General features: G+C 35.1%; 1 protein-coding gene across 1 annotated transcript; it reads left to right on the forward strand.

Annotated features, from left to right (window-relative positions):
• The first annotated feature begins 10,843 nt into the window (after positions 1-10,843).
• LOC100252219 (protein NRT1/ PTR FAMILY 7.3) lies at positions 10,844-15,953 on the forward strand. The gene is made up of 5 exons (XM_002278338.4): positions 10,844-10,989; positions 11,199-11,313; positions 13,687-13,904; positions 14,048-14,610; positions 14,714-15,953. The coding sequence occupies exons 1-5, from the start codon at positions 10,963-10,965 to the stop codon at positions 15,564-15,566; spliced, it is 1,776 nt and encodes a 591-aa protein (XP_002278374.3). The 5' UTR covers positions 10,844-10,962; the 3' UTR covers positions 15,567-15,953.
• The last annotated feature ends 975 nt before the right edge of the window (positions 15,954-16,928 follow it).

Consider the following 16,928-nt stretch of genomic DNA (forward strand, 5'->3'; position numbering starts at 1 on the left):
AATGCATTTGAACATAAACTATGGTTGATTAAATTTTATTTACAAAGAATTATTAGGTTAAGTTATTTGAAATTAAAATGTTGATATTTATGTTTTAATTCTTAAATTACATTCGAATATTAAAACTTTAAACACCAAGTAAAATTTCAACCCTCAATGACATATGACCTCATTACAAAGGCAAATTCTTAAAGCAAAACAATTGTTTTACCATTTTTTTTCTTGAAACTAGTTCATACTGCCATTGGTTAGTGACTTGGATGGATAGTCATACATAAAGTATTTTGAATAGTTGATTTAAAACTTTCCACAATCACCACTACATGAAAAACCAATAATCAAAATTAAGATTGTTAATTAAAAATTATTATACAATACATGATGGTAAAATGACAAGATAAATGTTTGAATATTTGTTTACTTACTCATATTCTTGTTGATGAACATCATGCAACCGTTCAATGTCCCACTATTGGTCATCTTTAGATCACCATTCTCCCCAAACATACCATGAGTAGATAATACACACAAAAAGAACCTAGCTTAAAGTGTGATAATGCCCTTCAATTGATTATTGCAGTTAATAATTATTGGTTAGTCATAATAATATAGTTTCCATGAGAATTGTATTTATTCCAATTCATGATGAACAATAATAGAGATAATTAAAAAATTGCAAATATGCAATTTATTACTTTGAACACACTTCACTACCTAAATTCTCATATTTTTAAAAATATCAAGTAACAAACATCATTGCATAATATTATCCTACAAATCATAGGCATTATATATTATCGATCATTCATTTGAAACATATGTTGATAACCTCAAATTATGTCGTTCTTATGTCCTGGATCTCATAGGGTGCATATATTTATCCCTAGACATCTTTAAATCTATTGTAGCGGAAACATATGACTATAAAAACCATTATTAACTATTGATTTAACTATACAATATTCATACCTATGATTTGGATGTTCCCAAATCAAAATCCAAATGATGAAGAAGAAGCTTGAAGAGTCTAGAGGTTTTGTACATTCAATCTTTTGCTTGATAACTCAAACCATGATCTTGACACTTTAAAGTGTAGGCAATGGAATGAAGTTTTGGCTCTTTCCCTCTCTAAAGATGGAAGATGACTAACTAAAAGTCATTAAAAAGCTATAACCCATAAGGGGGCATTTATAGGGTTGTTCACAAAACTTAAATTACTTGAGCCTATTAAGGCTTGAGTCAATTAATTTAACTCAAAAAGGGTCATAATTGATTAATTAACCACATAGGACCATCTAATTAATCAATTAGCCCAAACTAAAAACCTTGTTTATTATCCCCTATACAACCTTGCATAATTACCAAAACATCTTTATACACAATAATGAACTTAAAGCCAATCCAACTCTCATAAATCATGTCATCATGACATATAAGCTTAAAGTGGGGACCACTAAGACCCATAGGAGTACTAGCTCCCTCATAATCAAATTTTGAGGTTGATTCAACATTTCATTAAAGAAAATCAACTGCACTCCAATATCCTATGTAAATAACAATGAGATAAAACTTAGTTCTATAACCCACTATCCATTGCATGTAGACTTCCATGAACTAATGTTCGTAATCTAACAATTAATGTTATCACTTATCAAGATAACATTTCCAATCCTTGAGTTATAGATACCACTTATTATATGATCAATTGACATACTCTAACTTCAAGGAGCATATGTCAAATTCCACTAAAGAAATTATTGTGGTCGCACCAACCTCCATTAAAATTGACCTAATCTATAAGAATATATGACCACTTTGGGTCTCATCCATAGGTCAAAGTCTCTTGTTAATTTAAACACAGACTTAATATCCTCTCAAATTTGAGAGTCCATGCAGTATAGTAGCTTGGTGAATTATGACATTTCATAACCTTGTATCATGATTCATCATAGCTCATGTCTAGTGTGCATCATATACTATAGTGCAGTTACCATGAGAACCCTATCCGACGACCAAGATAAGTCATTCCTCTAATTAGGGGGTAGTGCACTACATTCTCTATTGGATTGTTCAAATTCATGAATCAATTGTGGATAACTTATCTACTTATAAAGAATCTATGACTTGTATTTTCTGTGCAATTCCTAATGTACCAAAGTCATGTACAATGTAAGAGACATGTGTTGAATACTCAAATCAATGTCAATACACTAAAGGGATAATAAGAAGATAATTAAGTTTAACTTTGTTATATCATGGTTTGTTTTTAGGGGCTCTATCCTAGCAGTTTCATACTTCACCAACTGTATGCCTATCGAATTATCAATAGAGTTGTTAATCCAAGTGATAATTTTTGAATTGTTTATTTCTCAAACATCTAACCGTTCTGCATATTTGTCATCCTTTCAATTCATAGGTTTGTATAAAGTGTCAATAATATAACCCCATATTTTTTTTTTGCCTTTTTAAAAAAAATTTCATCACATACCTCCAATATGAATAATTTTTTCCATTCAATTTCATACTAATAGATTGAAAGGAATCATCTCATTCACCAGTCATGACAAATAAACAATAAATAACCACACCAAACAAAAGAAAGCAAATACGAACCCATGAAAACAAATACGAAATTAAATACTAAGATCAAGTAGGAAAAGAGCAATGTGATCACTCATTACAACAGCCCACGATCAAACATGATGAGAAAAGAATTCCATGATCAAATAGACATGAAAGCAATGTATAAGATTAAGCTTTCTTTCATGAGATCACAAATCAAAAGTCCCATTAAAAATATCAATTTTGCTCTGATATCATGTTGAAAAAAAAAAAAAAAAAGATTGAAAGAGAAAAAAAGAGAATAGAAAAGAAAATCTAAAATTTCTTGTTATGAATTCTCTTTAAAAATAAGTATAACACCATTAGAATTTAAATAGACCTAATAAAAGAAAATAAAGACTAATTTACCTTTACTTCTAAAAAGAAATAAAATTATCTTATATAGTAACTAAATATATAATTCTAATATAGTAACTAATTATATTAATAACTTTTAACAAGATCCATCAATATTAATGATATATTGTTCAATTCGTAAGAAAAATGGCACCTACATCAAATAGTTAGTATGGCTCAACTCTAGAAGTGATTGACACCGATATTTGAGACCTAGACATTCTACAACATATAGGATTTGGTCTTCCTCTGATATTAAAGACTCCGCTAAAGCAAGGGTGGATAAGTCCCAAGGGATTGAGGAATTTGCAGATGTGGTTGCCATTGATGAACAATGAGTTTGATCTTTGATACCAACATCAAAAGAAGAATTTTGGGAATTTTCTGAATGTTTTATTATTACTCAAATTATACAACTTTTATATAGAAAAAAAATATAATGTATATATGTTAAAAGAAATTAGAAACTCATAGGTAGCTTCTTGAAAGTTTCAGCTCTTCCTTCTAGTACTACCACATGTCTCATGTCCTATGCATCTTCTATACATGCTACCAAGGAGAACTTCCTACAACTTTGCGTCTCATGTGTTTGCCAGGTAAATTTTGTGTGGGACTTGAACAAACCTCCGACGTCAAAGGGGAAAAATGTGTTTTTATGTGCACATAAAAAAATAAAAAAGAGAAATCTTCTAAAAATAATTAAAATCTTACATACTCTCGACTCAAAAGTAGTATCCATATCATTAAAAGTTTTATTTATTTATTTTATTTTTTATAATTTTGATTTAAAAAAGCCTGAAATCTTAATTATTTTGTGTTCAAGGTATTGATTTTGTATTTTACAAATCCAAATTCCTCTTTTGATTTTTTTACCTAAGTGTGAACCAAACCACGCTTTTCCCCAAAGAAAAATGAGATCCATAATAAAAAGAACGATAATAAGGAAAAGTTTCAACAACTTCATATAAAATCAATTAACATAGCAATATTGTCAAATGATCAAATGAATAATTGTTGAAAAATATTTAAAGAAAAATTAAATTTCATCATTTTGTTCTATTTCAATAAGCCCAAAATCCTTAGACTCGGCTCACTTGCACCCCAATTTGATAAAAAGTATTGACTTAGCTCCCCCAATTGTAGACAACTATTATCTTGTACCACAGCAGAACTATCAACTTTAGCCCAATAGTAACATGGGCCTCCGAAGTTTGTGCAATGGCATGGGCTCAGTCACTGGGCTTGATGGGCCTACTGGGCTTTCTAGTTGAGACTTTTTGGAATGGGCCAAGTCCAAGTCAATATAGTCCATGATTATGTTATATACAATATATTTTAAACCATGTTGAATATTTGTTTGAATAGTTTATAACACTACTACAATACAAAAGTGTTATTTGGAAAAGCATATATTAGTTAATTTTTAGTTAAATGATGAATGCAAAATTTTTATGATTTAAAAAAAATATTAATTTCACCGACCTCCCTTCAGGTTTTAACTAAATACAACCAGCTCTCCCTAATTTAAACATTAGTTAAATATCTCCCTCATTTTGAATTAGACGGGAGGGAGGTGACTAAAAACAATAAATGAGAAAGGGAAGAAAAATATTCGATAAAATTTCAAACCAATAGAAATTATAAGCATTTAGTCAAAACCTCGAAGGAGGTCAATGAAATCAATCCTAATTTTTTATTGAACCCAAAAAGATCTAATCAAAACCTAAAATTGGATTAAAAAACCTTGTTAATCCAATATAAAAAATAGGTAAAGTTTTGATTAACTTTAATTTATTCTAATCAATTTCCAAAGAACAAGAGTGACCCATTATTTAAATTGATACAATTCTCCATATCATGGATTCTCTTTGACCAAGCATGATCTGAATCCAGCTGAGAAAATTGATCTAGAAAAAAAAAAAAAAGTTCTTTAGGGGTTTTTTGTACCATATCAAATGTAAAAGGCAAATAAATTTTTAATCCACATCACTACTCCTTGTTAAAGTTGAAAAAATATATTCAAATCCTCTTTTCTTAAATGCAGAGGGAAAGCCCAATAGAAAATCATCGAGTTCCACACAATTCATGTGAAGTCCTAAAAAACTAAGTGAAAAGGACCACAAGGCCACTATTAGGAACACTAAAATGCCAAAAAGTGACATCTCAATCAGCCCAAGAAAAAAAAAGGGGTAATAGTAAAACATAGATGGTGATTGGTGAGGATATATTTTAAAGTAGGATTATGGAATGGTGAAATAGCTAATGTGGCAACTCAAAGGGTTGGACAAAGTGAGGCTTTTGTTAGTATTTGTTAATGGGAATTTGATGGTAGTGGTAACTTAGTCATCACCTAGCTTTTACAAAAAATTTAAGAACCCTACTCATCTATCTTGTCTACAAGTGTGTGTCAGTTTTCCACCTTTCAAGGCATTGGCCTAAAACCCCAAGTTGTAAAATAAACCTCATTCTGCTATTGTGCCTTCTTCCTCATCCATAATGACATGGAAAAGAGATCCAAGTTAGAACATCTCCCCTCAACCCCCAAAGGGCATTTCTGTAATTTGAATGATAATAAAGGGGTATTTTGGAGTTGGAACATGAATTATAATATCAACTAATTTACCTCCTTGAACCAAGTATCAACAAACTAATATTTGTCCTCATGTCCAATGCAAGGGTTTTTAGTTTATTATTATTATTATTTTTATAAAACTCTATATAGCTATGAAATTTATTTTAAAAAATATAACATTGAAAGCTTAAAGATATGATATCACTTAATAAGCAATCATTTAAAAAAAAAGACGAGGTTTAAATGTAAGATTAATTTGTCCTCATGTCCAATGCAAGGGTTTTTAGTTTTTATTTATTTATTTATTTTATTTTATTTTATAAAACTCTATATAGCTATGAAATTTAATTTAAAAAACATAACATTTTATATCCACGTCAAAATCGTCAAACAAAAATGATTATTTTACTATAAATTTATAGATTGTGTTTATACTTATTTTTTTTAATAAAAATAATTTTACTTGAAAAAAAAAATGAAAGATGAAAGATATGATATCTGTTAACAAGCAATCGTTTAAAAAAAGACAGGTTTGAATGTAAGATTAATTTTTAAAATGATGTTTTTTACATGTGAATTTAAATAAAAAAAATTATGATTTTAATTTTTTTTTTATTTTTATAAATATGTCATAAAAATATATATATTTTTTTAAATTCTTAATTTAAATAGTATTATTTAATTTAAGTAGACTATTTTAAGTGGAAATGTGTATCCAATTAATCAATATGATTGTGAAAACAATATATATACTTATCTATTGGCCTTGGAGGGTTGGGTCTAAATTCCACAGCGAAACACTATGTCTCCCTCGTTTGGATGAAAACTACTGAAGCTGAGTTGGCTTGTTTCGGGAGAATTCAGAACCACTGGGGAATTTCTTCCCATGCTTTTGGTGCATGGAGCTCTGGATCCTTTTCACAGAATCGTCAGAAAACTAAAGATGTTCATGGTGATGCATCTTCCATTATTACTTACCTCATAACGTGGATACCCCACCAAGAAAATCCACTCAAATTCTCACTCATTTCAGACCTGATTTCTTTCCTTTTCCCCCCCACAGGAGACTTGGCTTGAATCATACGGGGGGTCTCTAGTATCTATAAATCAAGCCTAGTTGTGTAAATGGTGTTTTTCCTCAGTAGTATACAGAAAAGTGTTGTACCTTTTGATTGTATGATAAGATAAGTCTAACAGAAGTTCCATTAGAGCTTCACTGTAATAAGGTCTTCCTCAGACGGTGCTGATGATTTTGCAGGTTTATCATATATACCATATATACATGTGTAGTTATTGGAGAGTATGAGAAATGAATCGAATATGGATAATTAACTAAAGGGCAAATGAAATATAAATTTGGTATGTTAGTGCAATGACCTAACTGAAAAGATATGTCATTGAAAGACAAATGCTCCTATCTCTATCACCACAGACTTGAGAAGTCTATGTCTACCATTAGGAACTAAATCATTATTAATTAAGAATGAAAGCAAGATGATTTTGTTTCACTTTATGCTTCAAACTGTATCCAGAACCAGATTTGCTGACCAAACATGGGCATGCGTGACTCGAATGCACTCAATTCCAATATGGAATTGGTCTTGTTGAGACTTCTGTACACATGGAACGACACAGTCATCGGCCTCTCTGCGCTGGACCTACCCCTTTTCTATATGGAAATGGAGGACGCAACTATGGGAAAACTAGTGGCTTTAAGTGACGGAAAACATGGTGGATATATGGCCCAGATGGGGTATCCCAGCTCCTGTTTGTAGTGGCCTCAGACGCCGATATTTACCAGAATGAAGGTCATACACTCAATGATTAAGTCCTTTATAAGATGATCATTATTTCCATGACATGCACAATCCACCAAATGGAAAACAAAAACCTGATAATTTGTTAGGTAGATTTCGAACTTTCCATGTATAAGATGGATTGATAAGTGAATTTGAATATTGAGTAGCAGGTTAAAATGGGGTACTCATTAATAGTGGTAAAGCAGTAGAAAACTTTAAAATGCAGACGAAGATACAAGAAAGTTGTGAGCTTAGTTGGGTCACGACGTAAGACCAACCAATGAATTTCTACAAGTGTGCTTGTGAGCCTGGACTAAAACGCCTACTTGTCTGCCTTAATCAATTCAAATGATGCAAGAAGTTCGTTCAGTCCATGGAATTCAATCCATTTATTGTATTCTATTTCTGTCCAGCATGATGTTGATATATAGAAAATGTAGCGGTGGAATCTGACTCCTTGACGTTGACAAATAGGGGTAAATAAATTGAGAGAAAAGCAGCAAATTGGAGGCATGGCTGCAGATGATAAGCCATCTCCGGCACACAATTAAAAATTGACACCAACTTTTCTTGAGCACAATAGTGTATGCATGCGTAAGACTATCGAAATTGGCTTCATGGGGCTGCTTTAGATAAGTCAGTGCATCAACAAAATACGCACAATTGCGTTTCACAGTCATGGTTAGGTGACCATATTGAACCATTAATTTGAACACTCACACCTTCACCTGCCTGTTTTTTTGTTTTCCAATATAGCTGGTTTCATACGTCGGGATACCTAACTCTAAAAAAAATGATTATACTGACAGCTTGGGCACACCAAATTAGCTTTGGTGCAAGCTTTGGCGACTTTGCCCGACTAATTGGACTATATGGGGGTCAAGCACTTGTCAGTTCTTCCATGCAGTGGTGCCTCTACCCCACTCCTCTCTCCAATTGCCGTCCATCACGAGCTTGTCTTCTTTCTTTCTCTTTTTCAGCTTTTATTCTTTCTGGGGAAGGGGTTATTGGCTCATGCTTAACAGTTGTATTCCTTTTAACATGCATTTAATTTTTCTTTTTGTTCGCCTTTAAACTGTTAGTGTACAAAAGGGATGGATCTGATTTAGGACTAAATATTGGAGTTCAATAGAATATATGAACATCTGTCATGAGCTGTAAGTTCCCCGATGATTCGATCAAGTGTGTCCTGCCAAAACTAAAAGTGCTACTACAACAAGACATGGCGTTCAAACCTAATTTGCACAAAGTAGATTTAGTACGTCCCAATATTATATATACACCTCAAAATTATGGAAAATGGTTGGTTACTTTTATCATTTCTCTTAGCATATTAATTTTGTGACCAAGTGATGAAGCAGAAGAGGGTTGAAGATCGGCCTTATACAGATTAATTAGCAAATTAACTTCATTACGTAAACCCCCACAGAATCTAGCGGTGACAGTAGAGCAGGAGGTTGGCGGACTCAATTCAACCTCGTGCAAACACACATCCCCCACCATGCATTTCCCAGAAACATCTCAACTACTCTTTCTAAGGTGTTGGCCTACTTGCCATGGAGGCTGAGGGTTCATCATGATGGTGTCGATATTATCATGGCCCTCTTGTTGGATTTGAAGCAAGTCAGCCGCCTCTTATTTTGTTTCTTCCTACGGAGTTTGATCGGTAGGAAAATTGGATTAATTAATTTGTCGTTAGAAAACGCTTGTAATTTCATTGTCAACAGAGACTTGGAATTGAATTAGAATCATGTATTCTGGTCAGTTTTCTTGCTTTTACTTGTTGGAATGACATGGCCAAAAACACTGCTTGTCATAGACTTATCAATATGGGCTGCGCATGACTATTAGGAGATCCTTTTTCAGCGTACATATATATGCTTAAGTCCCTCTCAAGTAAGACAGTTGAGCATTTAGCTGATATGTATCTGTTGGTCCAACTAACTCTACATATCCCAATCTTTGATCTACTTTTAATTAATTTCGTTTGGTTGCCAAGAAAATTATTAAAGCAAAAGTGTGACAAAATTAGGAATATTGGCTTGATATGGTTAAAATTCCGAATTAGGTGCCTTTCTACATAATTGAAGTCTAAATAGAGATTAGACATAGTGAATCTTTTGAGAGGTCTAGGATGACTAGCATATAATTTACGTTTCTGGTGGATAATTCGAATGTTGTGATTATGTGGAAAACCCTAAAATCGACGCGGGACATGTGTTCCCATTGATAACTAGGGAATCAAATACGCAAAAGAACATACTGTATAGTACCGTATTGCGGTTGACGGGAGAAAAGGAATTCATACGAAAGAGAAATGGATGAGTCCGATGATCCAATCCAAAGTTTTGCATGGTGACTAATATGTTAGAGTAAATACCTTTTAGAATATGGTGTGAGGAATATTTGCTTGGCTTTCCAGTTGGAGAGGGAGAAAAGTAAGCTGGCACATTAGGATATAGAAGAGAGATGTCTTAGCAACTTGAGTGGCATAAAGTCTATAAAAAAGCAGCATTATTTGCTCATAATTCAACATTCACTTGAAGTGGTGATCCTTAGAATGCAGATGTTTCCACTAAGGAGAGAAAACTCTCGAGGGAAATGGGAACAACTAGGGAATATTCTTATCTCTTTATAATAATTGAGCAACAAACATAAAGGTGTCGGATGCAAAAACCTAATCATATGATGAAATAATTCATGATTTATTCCATAAGGCGACTTTAACTTCACTTATTACTAGAATCATCTTCTTATTCTTCTCTAAGAGATTATACCCCATGGATACTTTGAAAAACCTTTCCAATATAAAGAGCATACGAACAAAATTTATGTTTACTTGTGCGGGTCGTCCATCTCAATAACATATATATTAATTATATTAGCACTTCAAAAGATTAAGTATGAAACAATTAAAGGAGACGTGTCAAGTGAAGAAGCATTATGGAACTCGACCTACATTAATCCTAGAATTAACAAACCTTAGATATTTCTTTTGCATTACAGACTATAAAGTGGGAACAAAGATTTGTGTGACAGACTCCAAATAATTAAGGTAAAGTAAGGTTACAATGTTGTGTAATAAATGAAGGACCACATGGGATTTGTGCATGCAATGAACTCAGAAAGATAGAAAGAAAAAAGCCACCAAATCGTATCATCAAAAACATGGGCATAAAGTAATATCTGAAATAAGATTATTGCTGTGCACTAGGAACCAAATTTCATGGGTAAGACTCGCGAGTCTGTTTTTGTGCCAAAGAGGCCAATCCAGGAACGGTGTCAAATCTGTCAAATCATGACCAACCCAGTGAGAGACAATATGGATATTAGGGAGGGACCCCATTTGAGAGAATTCACAATTCACACATTAAACTTTTGACACAAGAGAAAGTAAATTAATTAAAAACAACCTCTCCAATCCCAAGGTGCTTCTTATACGGCATTTGAAAGGATTTTGCCATGTGGGTCTTCTCCAAAATCTCCACCGTTCGTACCACCCTCGCCTCTTCTATATATTCTTCCACCCCCCTCCTCTTTTTCAGTCCAAGGACCCTCCTCTCCTCTCCTCTTCCTCCAATATCGACTTCCTCTTCTTTCATCTTCATCTTTGCACTCTCATTTTTCTCATCAATGGCAAGCTTAGAGGTGTCCAAGGAGGTTAGTGTTGAATTTAATTGCCCAAGTGTTTGAGACGCACATACATATATGTAGCTTGCTAGCCAGCTTCTTCCATTTCTTCTCTTCCCACTGAGAAGTGATCAGCACATGCATTTCTGCAATATGATATCAGTCCTGATTTTTTTATGAAAAAAAAAGCTGAATATATCAATTTTTGGCTTGAATTTGCTTATTATTTATCTTTTCAGGTGAAGTTCAAAGCAGGAGAAGAAGCATGCACTCTTGATGGAACAGTGGATTGCCGTGGCAACCCTGCAATCCGATCAAGGAGTGGAAAATGGTTTGCAGGAATCATCATACTCTGTAAGCTCCACAACATCTCACCAAAGACATAAAAACATAAAGTAAAATAAAGAAAAAAAATATCCATAAATAAATACATAACTGGCTTTGATTTTCTTTTTCTTTCCATATGTCACTCTTTCTATTATATATATATTTATACGCACTATGTAGACTCCATTCCGTAGATGATCCATATCCAACCTAGGCTTCCTAGCTACAAAGTTAAGTCTAGTATATTATATATATATATATATATATATATGAATTATAACGCTTTGAGACCCTCAAATAATTTTGACTTCTTGGTTATGAAGTCTTTTAAGTATAGAAGAAATAAAAAAGTGCCATTACACAAGCTTTCTGGCTTATGATTTCTCTTACCGGAGAAATGGGTCCCAACAAGCAAGGCTCTTAGTCTTAAGGAACATACTCTTGCCTCATTTTTTGCTTAGCTTTAACGCACTAAAAGAATATACATACATGTAGATATATAGTGATTGAATTAATGGAAGGTTTTATTCATTTTCTGGGTGGCTCGTGGAAGCTGTTGATCCACTAGAGAGAGTGAGATTCAATTACTATTTGTTTGTTCAACTGGAATAAAAAAACGCCTTTAACAGATAGGAAGGAGACGTGTGTGACGTGCCCTTTTGCAGTAAAAACAAAACCCTTTGTTTGCATTCTTAGGTGAAGGACATGAGGGAGATGTATAAGACAGCTGGTTTTTAGGGAGGGAAAGTTGCAGAGTGAGGGAAGCATGCACATAAAGAAGAAGACGTGACTGACACGTAATCAGAGAGTTCCCACTGCATGGCATGGGTCTGTGCCACGTGGCACGTTAGTCTTGAAAACTCACCTGCATGGATTTTTTATTTTTCATTTATTTGGAACACTTTGGCATCAGATTATCAGTCCCAATGCGTTCCACCTAATGGGTCTTTGGAAATAAAGTTTTATAAGACAAAGAAATCAAAATGGAACTTAATTTATGGAATTTATTCATAATAATATTTTGTTTGGGTCCGGTGAAATCTAGGGTTGTTTTCAAGTGGGCTTAGTTTAGGGGGCTGGGTGTCCTTGTAAGGCACATGATGTTTGGAGTCAAGAGGTAATATCTAAGATCAGACGTGATGGGACGAGTTGATACACTTATTTGTCCCACAAAACAGAAAAAAATATACATCTTCTTGTTCATATATGCTCCTGTTGTAAAGTCCTGGCTTTTGTTCTATTAAAGTAAATCAGAAACTTTTCCAAAAGAAATTCAGGAAAGAAGAAAAAAAAAAGTTTGGCAATCTTTCACCTTAAGTTTAAAGTGGCCATATGAATTAGCAAAATGACTAAAGGGTAGATTTTGTGGATTTCCAATTCTACATGTGAAACATTCTTTGTTATTTGGGAACAATAATACTTATAATATTCTCTATTTTGTTCTTAAGGAATCTCTCATAGAATCAAAGGTTGAAAAAAACACCCCGTTTTCTTCCTTCTTCTTATCATATTACCCACAAGTTGGGCTATAATGACATAAAAAAGTGGTCACTTGGATAGAATATTAGTGGAAGAGGAAAAAGAGGAACCTTTTCCTTCCCTAAGGTTCATCTGTTTGACGAAATGGATGGCCAAAAAATCCACTGCAACAGTGGGGGTGTGTCCTAATTGATGTGCTCGCTTCACAGTTCATGAAAACATAGTGCATTTTTTTGGAGTCCTTTTCCACAGTTGTATAGAGATGGTTCCTGAAAATTTATCTTGCCCTGGTGTGCTTATCAAGTTGCCAATATGTATACCTCATATACCACATGAATGGTAGCTTATGAGTCCTACTTGGATAGGGACTGCCAATTTGATACAGTTCTGATCATATCTTTTAGGACTGCACACATGGAAAGGGAATGGAATCAGTTATCAATAGGACAATTTTATTCTTTTCCATATAGATTGGTTATAGCTTTCAATCTCATTTTAACTCAAAAGGGATTGATTCACTGAAAAAGAAACAAAGGAAAAAAGAAAAAAGAAACTTCTCGGTACATTGAATGCCTAGGGTGTCTGTATTTTGAAGCAACTTGAAGGGAAGAATAACCTTTTTATGGTCCTCTATTATGATCTCTAATGACCCATTTGTGAGGATTCTTTCATTTTTCAGAAGGAAAAAGGAGGGAGGTGACCTTGAAAGTTTCAACTATGGAATATACAAACACATTTACCATTAATTAACACCTAGTAAATTGGATTTTACAACTTCTAGGACTTGAGAAATAATGTATGAATCCCCATGATTAATGCATTCAAAGAAAATGCAGTTAGTTTGATGTGAATTGCTAAAAGTTTCCAAGAAAATCAAGGCTCTAACTGCATGGTTTCCATTTTTTTTGTTGATTTAATCAGTGAATCAAGGTCTGGCAACTCTAGCATTCTTCGGGGTTGGGGTGAACTTGGTGCTGTTCCTGACCAGGGTCTTACAACAAAACAATGCTGATGCTGCTAACAATGTCAGCAAATGGACTGGGACTGTCTACATTTTCTCTCTTGTTGGGGCATTCCTTAGTGATTCTTACTGGGGAAGATACAAAACTTGTGCAATCTTTCAGGTCATCTTTGTCATAGTAAGTATAGCCTCCCATTGTCACTCTTTTCTTTTCCTACTTCTTTCAGTTTAACTTAAATGAAAATCTGTCCCAGAATTTTGTGCAATCCATTGCGAAGTAACTGGTGTATTCTAATTGTTCTTATGTGCATTTTGTGACAGGGTTTGGTGTCATTATCTCTGTCATCATACATTTTCTTGGTCAAACCTGAAGGCTGTGGAAATGAAGACTCTCCATGTCCGTCCCATTCAAGCTTGGAGATAGGGTTATTTTACCTATCTATCTACTTGGTTGCCCTAGGAAATGGAGGGTATCAACCTAATATTGCTACACTTGGGGCTGATCAGTTTGATGAGGAAGACCCCAAGGAGGGACACTCAAAAGTGGCCTTTTTCAGCTACTTCTACCTAGCATTGAACCTGGGTTCCCTATTCTCAAACACCATATTGAGTTACTTAGAGGATGAAGGGATGTGGGCTCTGGGGTTCTGGGTGTCTGCAGGCTCTGCCTTTCTAGCACTGATTCTCTTTCTGGGTGGAACCCCAAGGTACAGACACTTCAAGCCCAGTGGCAACCCTCTCTCCAGGTTTTGCCAAGTGATGGTTGCCGCAATGAGGAAATTCAGGGTCGAGATGCCCCCAAGTGCAGAAGACCTATACGAAGGAGATGGAAAGGAGTGCTCCAACAACAGCATCAGAAGGATACTCCACACAGATGGATTCAAGTAAGAAGATATCTCATTATAATTGATCTGATAGAAGATGTATGACTATTAATAAACTTAAACATACAATGCCTAACTTGTGTTCGTGATCTGTACGTTGTAGGTTCTTGGATCGAGCTGCATTTATCTCATCTAAGGATTCCGACAACCAGGAGCAGGGCTTTTACAACCAGTGGCGACTCTGCCCCATCACACAAGTTGAAGAAGTGAAATGCATACTGAGACTAATCCCAATATGGCTGTGCACCATAATCTACTCAGTGGTCTTTACCCAGATGGCCTCACTCTTTGTGGAGCAGGGTGCTGCCATGAAAACTACAGTCTCAAACTTCCGAATCCCTCCTGCAAGCATGTCTAGCTTTGACATCCTGAGCGTGGCAGCTTTCATCTTTCTCTACAGGAGAGTTCTTGATCCACTGGTGGGCAGAATTAGAAAGACAGACACTAAAGGGCTTACTGAGCTACAAAGAATGGGAATTGGACTGATTATAGCTATAATAGCAATGATCGCAGCTGGAATTGTGGAGTGCTACAGACTGAAGTATGCCCAAAAAGACTGCACAAACTGTGAAGGGTCGAGCTCCTTGAGCATCTTTTGGCAAGTCCCACAGTATGCATTCATAGGAGCTTCGGAAGTGTTCATGTACGTGGGGCAGCTGGAGTTCTTCAACGCGCAGACACCTGATGGGCTAAAGAGCTTTGGAAGTGCTCTGTGCATGACATCAATCTCACTGGGGAACTATGTGAGTAGCCTGCTTGTGACAATGGTGATGAAGATCTCAACCGAAGATCACATGCCTGGATGGATCCCGGGAAATCTGAACAAGGGTCACCTGGACAGGTTTTACTTCCTCCTAGCCACCTTGACAGCATTAGATTTGGTGGTGTATGTAGCATGTGCAAAGTGGTACAAATGTATCAAGATGGAAGACAGAGCAAATGAGTATGGAGTCTGATGTAAATGATACAGAAAGGCTCATGTTATGGCATTATATGGTACCAGAATATATAAATAAGAGGAGGAGATGGGGTTGCAACAGATGCTGTGTACAGGCTCTCTGTTTTAAGAAAAGGTGCTGTTAAGAGTGAGCCCCTTCAGTTCTTCTTCTGGCTGCTGCATTTTGTTAGAGTTAGCTTGCCCAGAAGTGGGTCTGAAGATGGGTTACCACTTCTGATTTTAGGGCTTTCAGATCTTCCCATCTCATCTCCATTTGTTGGTTCTATTTCTACTAAATTTGGTTCAAATGTGAAAGAGTTGGTTCTCTTTGCTTCTCCTATTGTACCTTAAATCACAATTCTGTATATGGGGGTTGCTCTCAATAAAACAATCCAGTTCCTCTCAACTTCGTTTTGCTACTAGGCATTTTAAAGATCCATCCCCAGCCCAAGTTCCATGAAGGCTCGGTTCTATTCAGCTTGATCGCTCTTATTGCTTGGCCAACCTAGAGTTAGCTCATAATCCAAAATCTTATTCAACACTTGAGAGAATGGAGGAATTCACAGGATGGTTGAGATTTTAGACAAAGCCTTCTTGGCAAACGGAGGAAATACAGAAGATTGCTAGCATACGTTAATTGTTTTTATTTTTTAAAACGAAAACATTTGCAAGAGTTAAGAAAGCCAATTTTGTTTCCAATACCAACCTGGCTCCTTAACTTTGGGTTTTTTGGGCAGGAATTAAAGGTACCATGGTAGCACCTTGCTCCAGAAGGAAAGAGGCCACTTGCATAAAAACAATCAATATGGGTTACTTGAGATGATAATGACAATAACAAATATGTATCCAAGGGAGAAATATATCCAATAATTGGGATTCAAGACTTGGATGCTGATGACCCAGAACAAAACTCTCCTTGAGTCCGTACCATATTGACAGATCCATCACACCAGGAAAAAGTAGCCCAAACTGAGATCATAGTCACAAATATTCAGAGCTCTGATGGGAGAATAGGTGGGTTTAAGTATGCTGGCACCAAAGCTGTGATTAGGTGTAATTGGTTACAAATGAACTTTACAAACCTTGCGTTTGGCTTGGCCGCCATCATTCTCCTTTCCAGTTAAAGAAAATTGCCACTGATAACCAATATCTGGAGGCAAATTTGGTATCAATCAATCAAGAGGAATATGCTAAAGAACCTTGATCCTTAATCAGTAATGAAAACCGAGAGTAGGGAGTTTCTATCTGAGTTGACAACCTTCAACTCCATCCCAACTTTGGGAGGTAAGCATAGAGGACGTCCATCTCTGAATTCTCCTAGGAACAACCAGACCAATAAGAAACTGCTCAAGGTTTTGACTAAATATTCAAGGCTGAAGCC

This window comes from Vitis vinifera, chromosome 2 (genome assembly GCF_030704535.1).
Source record: "Vitis vinifera cultivar Pinot Noir 40024 chromosome 2, ASM3070453v1".
Taxonomy (NCBI): domain Eukaryota; kingdom Viridiplantae; phylum Streptophyta; class Magnoliopsida; order Vitales; family Vitaceae; genus Vitis; species Vitis vinifera.

Excerpts from the sequence above, each read along its gene's own strand:
- LOC100252219 (XM_002278338.4), top strand. The coding sequence starts at position 10,963 with ATGGCAAGCTTAGAGGTGTCCAAGGAG. Across the intron at positions 13,905-14,047 it reads TTCAGGTCATCTTTGTCATA|GGTTTGGTGTCATTATCTCT; the intron begins GTAAGTATAGCC and ends ATTTTGTGACAG. Across the intron at positions 14,611-14,713 it reads CTCCACACAGATGGATTCAA|GTTCTTGGATCGAGCTGCAT; the intron begins GTAAGAAGATAT and ends TGTACGTTGTAG.